This window comes from Artemia franciscana, chromosome 6 (assembly GCF_032884065.1).
Source record: "Artemia franciscana chromosome 6, ASM3288406v1, whole genome shotgun sequence".
In the NCBI taxonomy this organism is placed as follows: Eukaryota; Metazoa; Arthropoda; class Branchiopoda; order Anostraca; family Artemiidae; genus Artemia; species Artemia franciscana.
The window spans coordinates 11,524,426-11,539,672 of NC_088868.1; the positions used below are offsets into that span (position 1 = coordinate 11,524,426).

General features: G+C 34.7%; 1 protein-coding gene across 4 annotated transcripts in view; it reads right to left on the reverse strand.

The window, feature by feature from the left end:
* Positions 1 to 15,247, reverse strand: part of LOC136028046 (histone-lysine N-methyltransferase SETD1-like) — an 80,872-nt gene that overhangs the window by 20,163 nt on the left and 45,462 nt on the right. For 3 of the 4 annotated variants that reach the window (XM_065705638.1, XM_065705639.1, XM_065705641.1), the window contains exons 10-14: positions 12,423 to 12,729; positions 9,391 to 9,724; positions 7,512 to 7,747; positions 3,889 to 4,120; positions 1,693 to 1,923 (exon numbers count right to left, since the gene is read on the reverse strand). In XM_065705638.1, coding sequence (XP_065561710.1) covers positions 1,693 to 1,923; positions 3,889 to 4,120; positions 7,512 to 7,747; positions 9,391 to 9,724; positions 12,423 to 12,729 — 1,340 coding nt within the window. The remainder of the gene's footprint in view (positions 1 to 1,692; positions 1,924 to 3,888; positions 4,121 to 7,511; positions 7,748 to 9,390; positions 9,725 to 12,422; positions 12,730 to 15,247) is intronic. The other variant, XM_065705640.1, reaches the window with a different exon arrangement.

Genomic DNA, 15,247 nt, shown 5'->3' on the forward strand with positions numbered 1-15,247 from the left:
ATTATTATTATGAACGCAACTAAAATATTCTACTGGAATTAAAATTAACCATACCCTATGCAGTACTTGGCTATGTCTGCAAAACCACAACCCTGAAATAATCGTATCATTCTACAACACGTACCTGAAGCTATGTTACTAAGCAAGCCTTTATTCTTATACAGTATGTAGATTTCATTAAAATTCTGATGAGTTGTGCACGTAGTTTTGATAAGTCTACCCTGTTTTTTTTTCTAACTGATAGGGGGCTAATTTTAAAATATTTGTTGGGAGGGGGAGGCAAAAATATCAAAAATTCTGTATTGGGGGGTTAAGAAAGGAGGGCAAATATTTTCCTTAACGCTTTGCTGTTGAAATTCTATTATTTTTGACAATAAAAGGATTTTTCACATTCAATATTTGTATCTTTTTTAAGCCTAATCGTCCAACAGAGTAGAATTGGAATAAATTACTTGTGAAATGTAATTAACATCCAACATTTTCACTCTTTTTGAACCCCACTACCGCTCCGATTAAGTAGAAGTTACAGTAGTTTACCATTACAACTGAAATTAATGATATTTGAAGAAAGGAGCATTAATTTGAAACAAGTGTCCAGTACTTTTCAACTTCTTTTTTAAGTCCGGCGGCTACTTTAGATTAGCTTGACCCTCACCATAACTTTAGAAAACAGAAATGATTCAGTCTGTTTAAAAACGATCTAATGTCCATGATGTAATTTGGGAAATTTTGGAAATGGCAAAAGCATGAATCACCGAGAAGTGAAATATGTACCTCTGCATTGATTACTAATTTAACATAAAAGAGCGGAACTAAAATTTTGAAAAAAAGACAAAGAAAAATTAAAAAAAAAACTGAGATATTTGAATACTGAAATACTTGACGAGAAAAGAAGAAAAAGAGAAAAAGAAAGGAACACTAAAAGAAAGAAACAGACATCCTTAAAAGCATTTCAGTGATAAATTTGATAAATTCTAAGGCTAACAACCTGTTTTAACATGCTGGAAACCGATTTTCTTGTCACGCCTACCTGAACTGAATTTTTTTATTCTTTCCCTGGGTAATTTTCGAGTTGGTCAGGCAACAATTACTGAGGGATTGTCAACATAAAATAAATAAACCTAAATCTTTTTTTTTTTACGCCTCAGCACTTTAATACAATAGCAGCTAAAGATGAATTAGACAAATAGCTGGTACTTGAGAAAAAGAATTAAAATGAAATAACTAGAATCAAATGAAAACATAAACAACGGATAAAAGTGAGAAAATTCACGGCCAATGTTTTTAGTGGAGTATTTTTTATTCCATTGACATAATTCACATTTTTACCCGTTATTTACCCATTATTTACAATTTACTTGTAAAGGAAAAGGCAGTGTGGTCTAAATATAATTCATTCAACCGATATGAGAACGAAAACCAGGGTTGCCTATTCGAACCCAGCATTTACTTACCAAAAATCCAGAATACTTATACTAGGTATAAGTATAATTTGGTATTAGTTATACCATACTTCGATAACCGGATAATAGTCGATAACACATTCGTCGTTTAATGTACATATCAGAGCACTATTTTTCCGCCACACTTGACACAATTCGGCCACACTTCTCCATGCCACAAGTAGTGCGCGCCATATGGTTTACAGTATTTGGAAAATTGTGTAACCCTTTTTTGATAGTAATAACTTACCCGAATGATCAACCCAATGGGTGTCGTTCAGCCAATAGCCTTGTGAATCAGCAGCCAACATGGCTTCGTATGATCTTTTAAAGTACCGAATATCTTCAGCATCAATACCCTTGGCAAGGAAGGCATAGAGCGTATTCATCTCTTCCATTACATCCCGCTTTTCAAAGCGAATAGCTTCACGTGATCTATAAGGTACGGTAGATGTCTCTGTTCGCTCGTGTGTCTTCGAGACTAAAATATAACAAAAACAGTAAATTCAACAAAAAGAAGAATAGTTGACTAGCATGTAGACAAACACAGTGAATAGTTACTAAGTCAAAAAAGTACCATACGCCTTGCGAAAGAAAAGAAGAAACGCAAATCAACAACCAGAAAGCACTCAAAATAAAACTTACGAAAATAGTATTATTCCGATTTAATCTGATTCTTTTAACTTTATAAAAACGAAAGAATATACTAAATACTTTTATGAAAGATAAAAGTCGAAAACCCCCATAAGTCCCTAAGAAAGAAATAAGCTTTGCAAGTTCATATATAAAAAATACGTTGGATTTGAGTTTTTAAAGAAAAATAGCTACGCACTTGAAACAGCCAAAATTATTAAAGCTAGGAACAAGAATTCTACCAACAGTCCACAGTAAAAGGGATAAAGGATAAAAATCCTTCAGAGCCATTGCTGGTGCATAGGGCGTGAAGGGGATAAAAAGAATAAAGGATAAAAATCTTTCCGAGCCATTGCTGTCGCACAGGGCGTTGAAACGATGTTTCAGTTGCTCGGTATTTTTTAAAAGGAAAAGTAGCAAGTTTGTCACCCAACCTTGCTGCGGCAGGGATGCGGCAGGGCAACCTTGCCCCGGGCCTCGTACTGCCAACTAGTCTGGACTGCAAACAAATAATTTCGGGTGTCATTGGCACGATAGCGGCAGAGAAGATTTATGAAAGGCTAATCAGCCTAAAGGCACATCAAAATTTACAATCAAGATGGAATTTGAACTATGCTTATTATGCTTTCCATATTTTAAAGAATAAAGTGATATAAGAAATTAACTTTAAATTTTTTCGTTTCGCACAGATTTTTACTTGTTTGCAAGACAAATCCAATTAAATTCTAAATAGTGCATTTATGAAACATTTTTTTGATTTGCATAAGTTTGAATTTCTATTGTAAAAAGGAGGTGCTAATTTGTTCTTGCTTCTTATTTGCTCTAGGCCGCCTCCCCCCCCCCAAAAAAAAACTCCGAACTTGAATATTTAGAATTAGAAATCAAGCAAGTCTTCTCGTACTGACTTCGATATGCGAATTTTTATTAAAATTATTTTTCAGGTTTTTTTTTGTTACATTAGTTAGTGGGAAAAGATCTAATTTTTCGCTGTCCATCGAAATAAGACTACTTGACTTCACGGTTTGATACATTTTCTATCAGAAAATATTTTGAAAAAAGGGTTCTCTGCCAAATTTTAATTTGCAATTATTCCATGGCAAAATTAAAGTTTCGCATAAATCATACAAGTTGCGAATATCATACCCTTTCTACCTTTCATTTACAAACATAATATACAGTTTCTTGATACTCCGACTCAACAAACTTGTGTTTGTCATATAGGAATAGGTGCACACATCCAAAATTCTGATGTGAAAGTTAAGTATTTGGCATTTTTAAGAACTATTCACAAAGAAATATTATTAATAAGATTTAACTAGCGTTAAATTGAACCAATCTGAATTTTTCGTAGAATTTTTTCAGCCAATCAGAAAAATTATCTGAAAAACCTGATTGGCTAAATTTAGCCCTAGTTAAGTTTCGATATGTGTAAATCTCATTACGAATGAGCCTATTGGAGTTGATTAAAAAAAGAGGCATATTTCGACCTGAAGTGACGAAACATCACTCGAGGAGATTAAAATTATAAATACCTAAAACTTAGGAGTCAGCATCATAAATAGAAAAAAATGGATACTTCTAATGGGAAGTTCAAGACAATACAGAATAAATTTTAATAGCCTTGTAATTTTTGGAAGAGGTTCAAAACAACTCCAAAAAATAGGTAGCTTGAATGAGAAACATGTGAAACAACAGGAACAAATGCTTAATCTCGGTGGTTGGAAAGGGAGAATGAAATCACTCCTCTCCTACATATTAGGTTAGACAAGATATTTTCATTGGTGATATATTCTGAAAAATATATGCAGCTTACTTTTTTTACCTCTAAGCTCATCAACTTGCGATATTCGATCTATTTCTTTGAAAGCGACCCTACTAACACCCGGCTCTTGTTCGGGGGGCAAACAGTAGGGATGATCCAAGTAAATTGAACTGGTAGTCGATTTTCCGGATCCGGAATCCGGAGATCCCACAATCTTTTCCTCTCTTGGTATACCCTCAGCCAATGATAAGAGAGCTTCAACAGCGGATTCATCTTTCCCTACCTAAAATTTTGAAATACTCTTACTTCTTGTTATGATATTCCGAATTAGTATATTGCATTATTCTGAACTAAGATAAGATTTTATTCATAAATAATTAAGCAGAAGAGTAAATACATGACACTAATTCCTCAAAAAAGGCTCAAATATCAGTAAAGGCTCCAATGCTGGACAAAACCACATCATAAAAAAAGAAACAGAAGAGGAACCTTTTTTTAAAAAGAACTATATAAGTACAACATCCTAGCTAGTAGCATCTTAGAGCGATTTTAGAAAAATTTTAATCAAACCATTGTACAAGAAAGTTGATAAGAGTGAGTGTGATAATTATCGAGGATTTAGTCTGGTCTCTATAGGTAGCAAATTATTTAGTAATATGATACTTTTTAGACTGAGAGATGTTATCGACAAAGTTTTAAGAGAAGAACAGTGCCGTTTAAGAAAAGGTAGAGGATGTGTCAAGACCAAATTTTCACTCTTAGGTTAATAATTGACAGGTGCCTGAGTTATCAAACACCTTTGGTCCTCAGTTTTATAGATTACGAGCAAACGTTCGATTCTGTTGACAAAAGAGCTTTATGAAAGGTTTTATCCTTGTATGGAAAACCAGACAAATACATTAAAGTGATTAGAGCCTTTCAGAGGTTTTGTGAGTTCAGGGTGCTAGAATAGGTTTGAAAATAAATGTTCAGAAGACTAGGAATAAGTGAAGATGAAAAGTTGACGTTAGACAACGAAATGATTGATTAGGTGGACAGCTCCACTTACCTTGGTAGTATTATTAGTAAAGAAGGTGGGACCATTGAAGATGTTAAAAGTAGAATAGCCAAGGCTCAGGGTGTTTTTCACAATTAAAAAAAAAAAGTTTGGAAGAATAGGAAGATAAGGGTGCAAACCAAGATTAGAACATTGGAAGCTACAGTGATGACAGTTGTCAAGTATGGCTCTGAAGCATGGGCGCTCCTAAAAGCAGATGAAGATTTGCCACGTGTTTTCCAGAGAATCGCCTACGGATTGCTCTGGGCATTCGGCTGACTGACCGTATTTCAAGCAGTAGACTGCATGAAAAGTGAGGTTCAATCCCGCTTCCCAAGGCTATAATGAGAGAAAGGTTGAGATTGTTAGGGCACGTTCTGCGGATGAAGGAGGATAGATTGCCAAAGATTGTCCTTTTCGGCGAAAACTCTAGGGCTAAACGGAAAGCAGCTCGTCCGCGGCTGGGGTGGGAGGATGTCATAAAGAAAGATTTGAAGGGAATGGGAATTTCCTAGGAAGGTGTAAAGAGGGAGGATTTGAATAGATTGGGATGGAGGAGTGTACGTAGTTGTGTTGGCTGGGTGTTGCGTTGAGTGATTAGTAGTATTGAAAAATTTTGATTTAAGGGAACATTAAAAAAAAACAACAAAAAAAACAGTAAAGTGTGGATCCACAGGCCTTTTAGGTTAATTCCTATTCATGACACCCTAGCCTAGCCAATCAGGCCAAGTTCACTTTTTTAAAGATCTTTTGGTGCTAGTCTCAAAGCATGTTTTAATTCTAGATTGATGCGGCGAAAACGTGAGGCCAAACTTCTTTAAAACAGGGTTCATGATGAATTATATTGCTTAGCCTCACAAACCTTTATAAAATCAATCCCTATCACCCGCAACCTCTATAGAATTTATAGAAAAAGCCATCTGTTTTTAAAATTTATGTTTATAACGCTTTTGAAATAAATGGAATTTTCATTTCTTTTTTTCTTTTTTTTTACTGCTATTTCTACAGTTTTGTAAGTTAAAACAAACCTGCGTTTTAGCCACGATTAGGTATATAACTACACACGGGATGAATATGTTATAGTTTTTAAAAACTTGCCAAAAAACAGAGAAAAAATATTTTTAAGTTAATTGTACTGACTTTTAAGGCTTTTAAGCTAAGGCTTGTACTAATTGCCCGAAGAAAAAAATAACTAAAAATAGAGCTAGACACTCCATGAGACACTTCAGAACTATTTAAAATCATCTCTTAGAGAATTCCATCAAATCAGAACCATCTATTTATTCATTCAAACGATTTTTCGACAGATGGAGACATGAAGACTAGACTAAATAGTCTTCATAAATAGTGCTAAGTGTCTTCTACATTTTCCAATGATAGAATAGGTACCTTGTTGGGGCTCAAAACAACAACTGACACTGGGCTCAAAACAATCGTCACAAAACACTTCAAATGATGGCAACGAAATTTTATGGAGAAATTATTACAAAGTTTGTTCGCAGACATGAGAAATGCGTCAATAGCTAATATGTTTATGTTGAGAAGTAACCCTAACTGTACTTTTGTTAATAACGTTTTGTTAATCTTACGTCTTTTCTTCATAGCTAAACGGAAGTCTTATAACAACCGTTTGATAAAGTTAACTCAGCCATTGTTTATCTCAAACCCCCTTTCAAATCTACCTCATGCAACTCAACCATGTTCATCTTGACCCTCGTTCGACTCAACTCCGCGTCGCTGAAAACCCATTCAAATCCACCCGGTTCAACTAAAACCCCATATAACCAGTTTTTGGTAAAACACATTTAAGCAATTATTTGCGGAAATCTATGGATGGTCTACGTAGTGCTTAAGTAGGTTGATCAAACAGTAAAATCCCTCGTTCTTATGGCACGATAATTAGCTTGAAATTCCATTTAAACTGAGCCCTTCGTGCAAGGGTTTATGATCGTGTAATCTAATTATGTTTCTAATGATTTTAATTACTACTATGAAAGGTATAAGAGGTGAGGGTGTTCCCAATGGTGTCATGCCAAATATTTTCTACTTAGTGCCACTTTATTGGATATTTAGTCAATCTATCTTTATCAAACAACCGTTTGATAGAAACTGATAACAACAAGTTATATATGAATAAAATTATATAACAGAAGGATAACAACCCTTATTTATCCTAAAAAATTTACAATCTTATCATACAAGTCTCCAATAAAAACTACACAACAATTCAGAAATGTACACAGGGGATTTTTTTTTAAGTGGAAAAATGTTAAGGAAACCAAATACACCATGGAATCTCAAATATTCGGAACAAGGAGCCGTCTGGTTCATTATTAGAACTTATGAGGACAGTTATTGAACAACAAGAGGAATTAATACAGATTTTTTTCCAGGACTTAATCCAGATGGACACCATCTTATGGTGTATTGGTGTATAGTACGCCTTCACCAAGAAGAATGGAAAATGAGGGATAATTCGCCCTAAATAATCTTAGAAAAAGAGTTTTAATGAATAAAAACTGGGGTGAATGGGGCTAAGTAAATAAAACCCAAGGTATTTTTTCTTCAACTCTATAAACGTTTCAACCATCAGGAGCTAACTAAAACAGAAAGCCAAATTGTAGAAATGGACTCATACCGTCTGGATATCAGAGGTTTTGTCCACTGAAATATCAGCAACTTGGACTGGGCGCTCTTTATCCTCTTTTGAACGAGGAAGAGGAGACACCAAGATACGATTTTTCCTAATCGTCTTCTTCTTCGCCGATGCCACAATAGGACTTCTCGTTTCTCCATCAGATACTGAAACTGCTGGTGATGGTTTCTTCATAATTATGTCTAGTTCTTCTTCGCTCTCAGTATCAGACAGATATACTAGTAAAAAAATTCCCTTTAAGTACAAGCAAATATTAAAAAGAAGAAAACATCAAACTTGCAATCTTCGACACTTTTGCAAAGAAAAGCGAACCGCGAGTTCCTTATGGTTTAATCCACTCTTAATTAGCTTGGCTACAATAAACAATACGCTGCAAGTAAGAATTTTGTTACACAAAACGAGGGAGTTTAACAACATACTAAGGACACGATATAAAACTTTGCGACTGACGCGGAGTACCGACTAGGTTTAAACTGAGTTAGAGATATTTAATAATCCGAGGTAAAATTAAAAAAAGTTTACAAACATTACGAGAGCAAAAATAGTTAAATAGAGACAATAGAACAGTGAGCTCCCCCTCCCCTCCGCCTTTAAAAATAGACTATTCCTGCAGACCATAGTCGAAACACTGCATGTTCTACACATATAAACGCAAAAAAAAAAAAAAAAAAAAAAATCAGAAATTACATAGACGCAGATTTTAGTCCCTATCCAAAAGGGTTTAATATTGCCTTTAAATTTCGCTAAAGTTTTTGGTTTTCATATTTTTTTTTTTATAAATTTCATTTGAGTCTAACAGTTAAGATGAGTTAAAAAGTTGATGGTGAAGTATACTATGACGTTGTTTCGACGGAATGCGATCTAAACTAACGAACATTTTGTGGAGATTGGCACGAAAACTAAACACAAAATGACATTCTTAAAAAGTAAATCGTAATAGGTAAGTATTTTTCTGTACAAGAAAGATTTGTTGTTTTTTTACAAGTTGGTTCCTATTGGAATTCATAAAAGAGCCTAAATTCGTGTTAGATTTTGACATTAGTAAATTTTTATACCTGATTTTTTTATTTATTAGTTCATTTAAAAGTTATAAGTAAGTTATCACTTCTTTCTTTATAAGTTAATCCCTATAAAACTGAAGAAAGCTAATTTTTTCCTTATACAAAAATCGAGAAAACTTAGTTAAAAATATTCACCATTTTTGCACTTACATTATTTATAGCTATTTCTAAAATACAAGAAGCAAATAAAAAACAAATGTTTGAAACACAAAACAAACATTCATAAGTCTCAGTTCAGGTACAGCACCGTTGCTGAGAAGATAATATAAGAGAATATCAGTCTTCAACTAGGGCTTATTCCGTCACCTAATGTCAAGACAATAAACAAAGGAGATTGGATAGTTTTTAGTGTGCATTTCTTTTATTTTTTTTGTTTCTTATGTTGAGATTCTGGAAGGTGTGAAGGCATAGCGTTGAAAATATTTTATTGGTAAATTTTTTGTTTATTCTTTGTTTTACCCCTTTTTCTTCCTGGCCACGGAGCCTTACGGGGGAGACTATGTCCAAGTGTTTTTGTAGCATACTTATCGTTGAATAAACGCTAAGCTCTGAGAATAAAACAATACAGCATTTACTGTCTTTTGAACTGCCCTCTAGCAAATAATTCTTCATCTGAAGCTCTTTTCTTTGCATTTATTTTCTACAACCAAGTCTAAATTTGGTGCATGTGCGCGATGATTTGTTAATTTTCCAAAATAAATATCTTACCTTATAAAAAAGGTGATTTCAGAATTTTTAACAACATTTTTAAAAGAAGTAAATTGACAAGTAAATAGAATACAACAAAATGAGTTACTCACCTTTGGATTTAGGCCGTTTTTCAATTTTGTCTTTCGTTCTATTCTTATCTACCCGTTTTTCTATAGCCACTTTCTCTTCGACCTCTACTTCCTCCTCCTCATCTTTAACCTCACCTTCCTCTTCTTCAGATTCTTCTTCTGATTCTGATTCACTACTGCTCATCTCTACTTCGCTCTCACTTGACGATGAGTATATCCTTTTCTCAGCGACCTGAGATGGCTCTGGCGTAATCAGTTTCTGTTTTTCTTCCCCCTTTTCAACATCACTTTCAGGACTACCTTCCCGCTTTTCCTCGTCTGATTCTGGAGGAGTGAGCGGCTTCATCATTTTTTTCTGCAAAATTACGTCAAAAATTCAATATATATATATATATATATATATATATATATATATATATATATATATATATATATATATATATATATATATATATATAATATATATATATATATATATATATATATATATATATATATATATATATATATATATATAGTAAGTAAGACGGCACTAGACCCTTAAGGTCCAAACCGGCAGTGCTGATCTCCGTTTCATGGCCCTTCAGCCAGGAAATGCAATGGGGGTTGGGGCCAACCATCCTGTGCTTTGACACACCCTTCCTGCTTACATTCCCCAGATTTCCCAGGTACCCATTTAGAGCTGGGTTGACTCTGACTGAGCTTACAGAGTCACGCCACTGACCCCTGTCCCAAACTAAATACACAACTGGGATTGTCAATACACACTGGGATTGAACCCGTGCCCCTTGGAAACATGTACTATATGTGTACTAGTGCTTGTTTGATGTAAAATTCAAATTCGGCAACCATGCTGTGATAGAAATTTTTAAAATAAAATTCAACTTCATAGTCATTATGTTTTTCCAGCTTTTCCAATTAAAACTAACAAAACTAAGAAGGCTTATGGTGAGGGCAACAATGTTAAGACTAGGGCAAATTATCTTTATTTAGAGGTCAATTTTTTTCTTAAATGACAGTAATATGTACATCACCTTAAATCAGATCAATGTAATTGATCTAGATTGGCAAGATGAGATGAAAAGAAATAATCACAATACTGTTTGATTGTTTAAACTAATCATCATAGCATAGACTACATGACGCATCTACATGTTAAAATCTGTCCTAAAAAAAACAACAACAAATTAATATCAGAAGAAAAAAAAATTAAGATTTGAATATAAAAAAAAACTATATGATTCTGAAAACCATAAACGAAACATTTAAAAAAAAAAAGTTAGTTAGCCCACCCACCCCCCTCCTCACAAATAATACACCGTCTGGTCTATGTATCGAGGGTGTCAACAATTGTAGTATATGACTTATCCAGGATGATTGATGACGAGAGGATTTTTGATTGCTTAGCCTTCAGATTTGTAGACATGCGCCGAAAACTGGAACAATTTATACAGATAGCCAGCACAGAGAGACCAAAAAAATAATGATCTTTCAGGGAAGTGATTAATTAGTTTTGAGGGCTGTCCCGACAGCCTTATAGCCTTAAAACACTTGGGATCATACGTATTACTCCTAAAATACTTCTTGAGGGGGGTGGGGAGTTTCTGTATAAACTAATAAGAAAAAAAAAGTCTAGTTCATCTTTGATTAAAAACAACAACTAACACCGTCTTACTTTACTAAACACTATTATAACATAATCAGAACAAGTTAAAAGTCAAATGTAGCTACGCTCTGTTGTAATTTTTGTTTCTTTGTATTGGGCCGAAGATAAAAAGAACCATTTTTGCAAAAAGAGCAGAGCTAAATATATATACATATGTACACACATTATACACAGATTCTGCATATTAACCTAGTATTAACGATTATGTTATCAATAAAAATAGGTTAACATCAAAAGAGTGCAAATTTTCAGAAGATTTCAGGTTAGATTCAAACTTATACGTTTCACTGAACTTATAACTAACCTTGTTTTGGATGTTTTTTTCCGTTTTGCTAGGTAAAACTGCACTGTCAATGGCCTTTATAGTTTTAAATCCTCTAAAACCCATAATAGTCTAATAAACATCCCTCTCTTACCAGTTTCCAACACTCTTTGGCATAGTTGGCAAAACTGGAAGCAGTCTAAGCAGAGGAGTTCTGGCTTGTCAGTATAGACTTTAAACCAAAAATGACAAATTAAGTCAAGACCATAAATTTTGCGAAGCTGAAAAAGAGTCAACGGCGTTGCTCTGTAAATCCCAGCTTGAATGAATGGTTAAAGGCGAAACCCTCCAGTTTTCCAGTTGTTCCAGAAATTCTTCTCTGCACCTGAAGTTACACCTTACAGCAATGTTATGTCAATACTACGTTACACCGCTGAAACGTGGCCCTTGTATCACAAACAAGAGAGGAGAGCCCTGGCTGCTAAAACTCCTGCCTCCGCAGAATGTTAAACTAGTAACAGAATACGACAAATCAGTCCATTCGTGAAATGACACAACAACCTCCAGTGACCTTTATCATCAGGGTTCGATGATAGAGATATTTGGGACACATACTTCCTCCGCATGTATGACCATACACTCCCAAAAACCGGTTGACAACCACCAGTAAGTCGTAGCCAGCGAGGATCCAGAAATACACAGCACCGGATTTACCAGGGAGATCTACACCATACCGCTATTAAAAAAAAGTAAGACGACGTCAATGCAGCAGAAAACCTGAGAGATGATTGGCAGCACCTCATTGATGACCAAGGCACCTCAGTGGTGTCATCTCAGCGGGTACTAGTTGTGCCTCCTGTAAAGTTGCATGTATTTATCCTAAAAAAATCATTTAGTTAGAATACAATTCTACTACAAAGAGAAGAGTATCTAAGTATATCTGATTATAAGTAAGTAAAAGTAAGTAAGAGTATCTAAGTAAGAAAAGTGTCCTGTGCGAAAAATAAGCAAATCAAATCGAGTATTGGATTCATAGATAATTTTTCAGCAAGTGACGCAAAATCGGGCTGTTTCAAAGCGAAATTTGTTTCCTGTTAGAGCCTAAGTTAAAAAGAAAATTCTTACCCTAAATGAGGGCATTTTCGGCATGGCAGCTCTCATACCAAATCCAAAGCCACCAAGACCAGAAAGACCACCATCCATTATGTCTTTCGTACCTTCTAGTAATGCCTGTAATAGTTTTTCAGCCATTGGCACTGTATCAGGACTTGTGGGTCGGTCAGACACAACCACTGTGGCCTCTTTACTCTGCTTCAACTGAGTGTCCCACCAAGTTTCAAAATGACGGAAAGCTGTATTTTCTATCATTCTCTTGCTAAAGTCCCGCTTCAGTATTTGTTTTAACTCGGCAATTACTTTTAGGAGGACACAACTAGAAAAAGAATATATATATATATATATATATATATATATATATATATATATATATATATATATATATATGAATACATGAAGCGCGAAACATGAGGCTACAAGGCTACAAGATTTAGCCGACATTGTATTTGGATGTAAAATATGACAAAAATTGGCTGTCAATTATAATTTGAGTGAATGTGAGGGTGTTATTAGGCTACAGGGATGATTCCTCGGGTTAACTATGGATCAATTGCAGGTATTTCTAGATGACGTAAATATTTCAAGATAAAATGTGTAGAAAATTCAAGACTCGGTAGTGGGGTCAATTTATGAAAAATGAAATTTGGAGGGGGGGGGCGTTTGTCAAAATCTAGGCAGAACAATTTTGTAGTTTTTTCGATTTTTTCAATGAAAATATCCCGAAACAGTACTTTACAAAAACCTAGCCGAAAGGAGTTGGTGGTAAACAAATTTCCCCCAATTAAAGCACCTGAGGCTGAGATCTTCTTTGCAATTTGTTTACGTTCTTGAAATATTCATTTATTTGTTAATGTTTTGTTGCCATGGCTTTGAAGAATTTTTCGGTAAAAACTATTATTTCACAGGAATAATTATTTCACTGTTCTGCTACTATGTTTCGCATCAAAGCATTACCAAAGTGTTTCCATGCTGACTTTCAAATCAAATTTACTTGGGCTACAAATTATTAACAATAAATCAATGAGAGTTCTTAAACATTTCTTAAAACACCCAAAAATGAAACTAGCAGTAAAGAAAGAAGAGGAAGACAGAAAAATAATGAGAAAATAAAGACACTCTTTATTTCTTTAAGTTCTTTACCTGTGACAAATTTTCCTTCTTATTATAGGATTGTGGTCTATAAAAATCCACACTTCTGACCGAAAATAAACATAGTCATTTATCAAGAGCCAGGATTAAGTTTATTTTTCTGTTTGTTAAAAATGAATGATCAAGATTAAATATAAGGTATTAAGTTCCACCATTACAAATAAATACAAGTTAAGACAAAGTAAGACGACATCAGTACAGCAGAAAACCTGAGGGAAGACTGGCAGCTCCTGAGGGAAGACAATGAGGAGGCGGCTCCTCATTGATGACCAGGGCACCTAAGGAGATACATCATCGTTCTATAGATACAAAAACAACTTAAATATATATCGTTTATTTGTCAACTACTCTTTCCTTCGTGTATTGTTTAATGACATTTTTTTCAGTTTTTCTTTTTGTTTCTTTTATTTGCTGTCATTATTTTTGTTGAGAACTCGACGATTTCTCAACAAAGTCATTCATTCATTCTTGCGTTTGACTCAGTAAATAGGAGGTTGCTAAAAGTCTGTTAGAAGTAGGTTTGCCGTCTTGCTTTGTAGCAATAATAGCAGATATGTATCGGAGGGTGAAATTTGTTATGAAAGATATGGGAAATTTCTCTAGATTGGTTACGTCTCAAGTGGGTGTGAAACAAGAATGTACTTTATCTCCCAAGCTTTACTCCTTGTTTGTCAATGACTTAGATATTTTATGAAAAATAATGGAGCCCCTTATGTATCATTGGATTGGTTTAACCTATCATATATGTTATTCGCGGATGACATAGCCCTAGTGGCGGATAATAGAGATAATCACCAGAAGCAATTAGGTATAATAAAAAGTTATTTTGAAAAGAAGAATTTAGAGTTGAAGGTTAAGAAGTCAGTAGTATTAGTATTTCGGAGCAAAGGGACTGTTAATTCTGAGGTTCATTTTAATTTTGGAGGAATGAGGTTAGAGGTTAAAGAAGAATTTGTTCATTTGGATACTAAGTTTAGTGCATTAAAGGGGGCGTTTATGCATACGGATGATTGTAATTTAAGGGGTAATGGCCTAATAAATATGATTTTGAGAAGTCATTTCGGTCAGCTTGCTGACGTGAGGATCCAGAAAAGAGTTTTCCAGACAAAAGTAGCTTCTAGTCTACATTGGGGTTCTGAGGTTTGGGGTTTTGCAAAAGGAGCTAAGCTAGCAGTAGTTCAGCTTAGATATTTTAAGAGAATCCTTGAAGGCTTGAAGGATTCATTTAGTTCAGTGGTACTGAAAGGATATTTATAGCTTTTTACCTTAAGGAGCGTTAGATTGGTTAGCTGGTAAAATTCTGGGAGAAAATAATTAGACTACCAAGAGTTCGGGTTCTTAAGGCAGCTTATTTGGAGAGCTTGAAGGACTGTAGACATGATTCATGGCCAAATCAGGTCAATAAAATAATGGACCTCTGTGGCCTTTCGGAGGTGTGGAATGAAGGAAAAGGCCCAAATGGACGAAAGCGTGTTAGTATGGAAGGAAGTCCAGCGAACCCTAAATGACCAGGAAATCCAAGAATGGCAAGCCCATAAGCACCAATCCATGTCTTTGAGGTTCTACTCCCGAGCTAAAGATTGCTGCGGGGAGGAGATTTATTCCAAATTTGGGTTGAATAAAGAGGATTTGAAGAATTCGTTATCGGTAAGAGGGGATAGTTTGGATTTAGGTGAGAGAAGGAA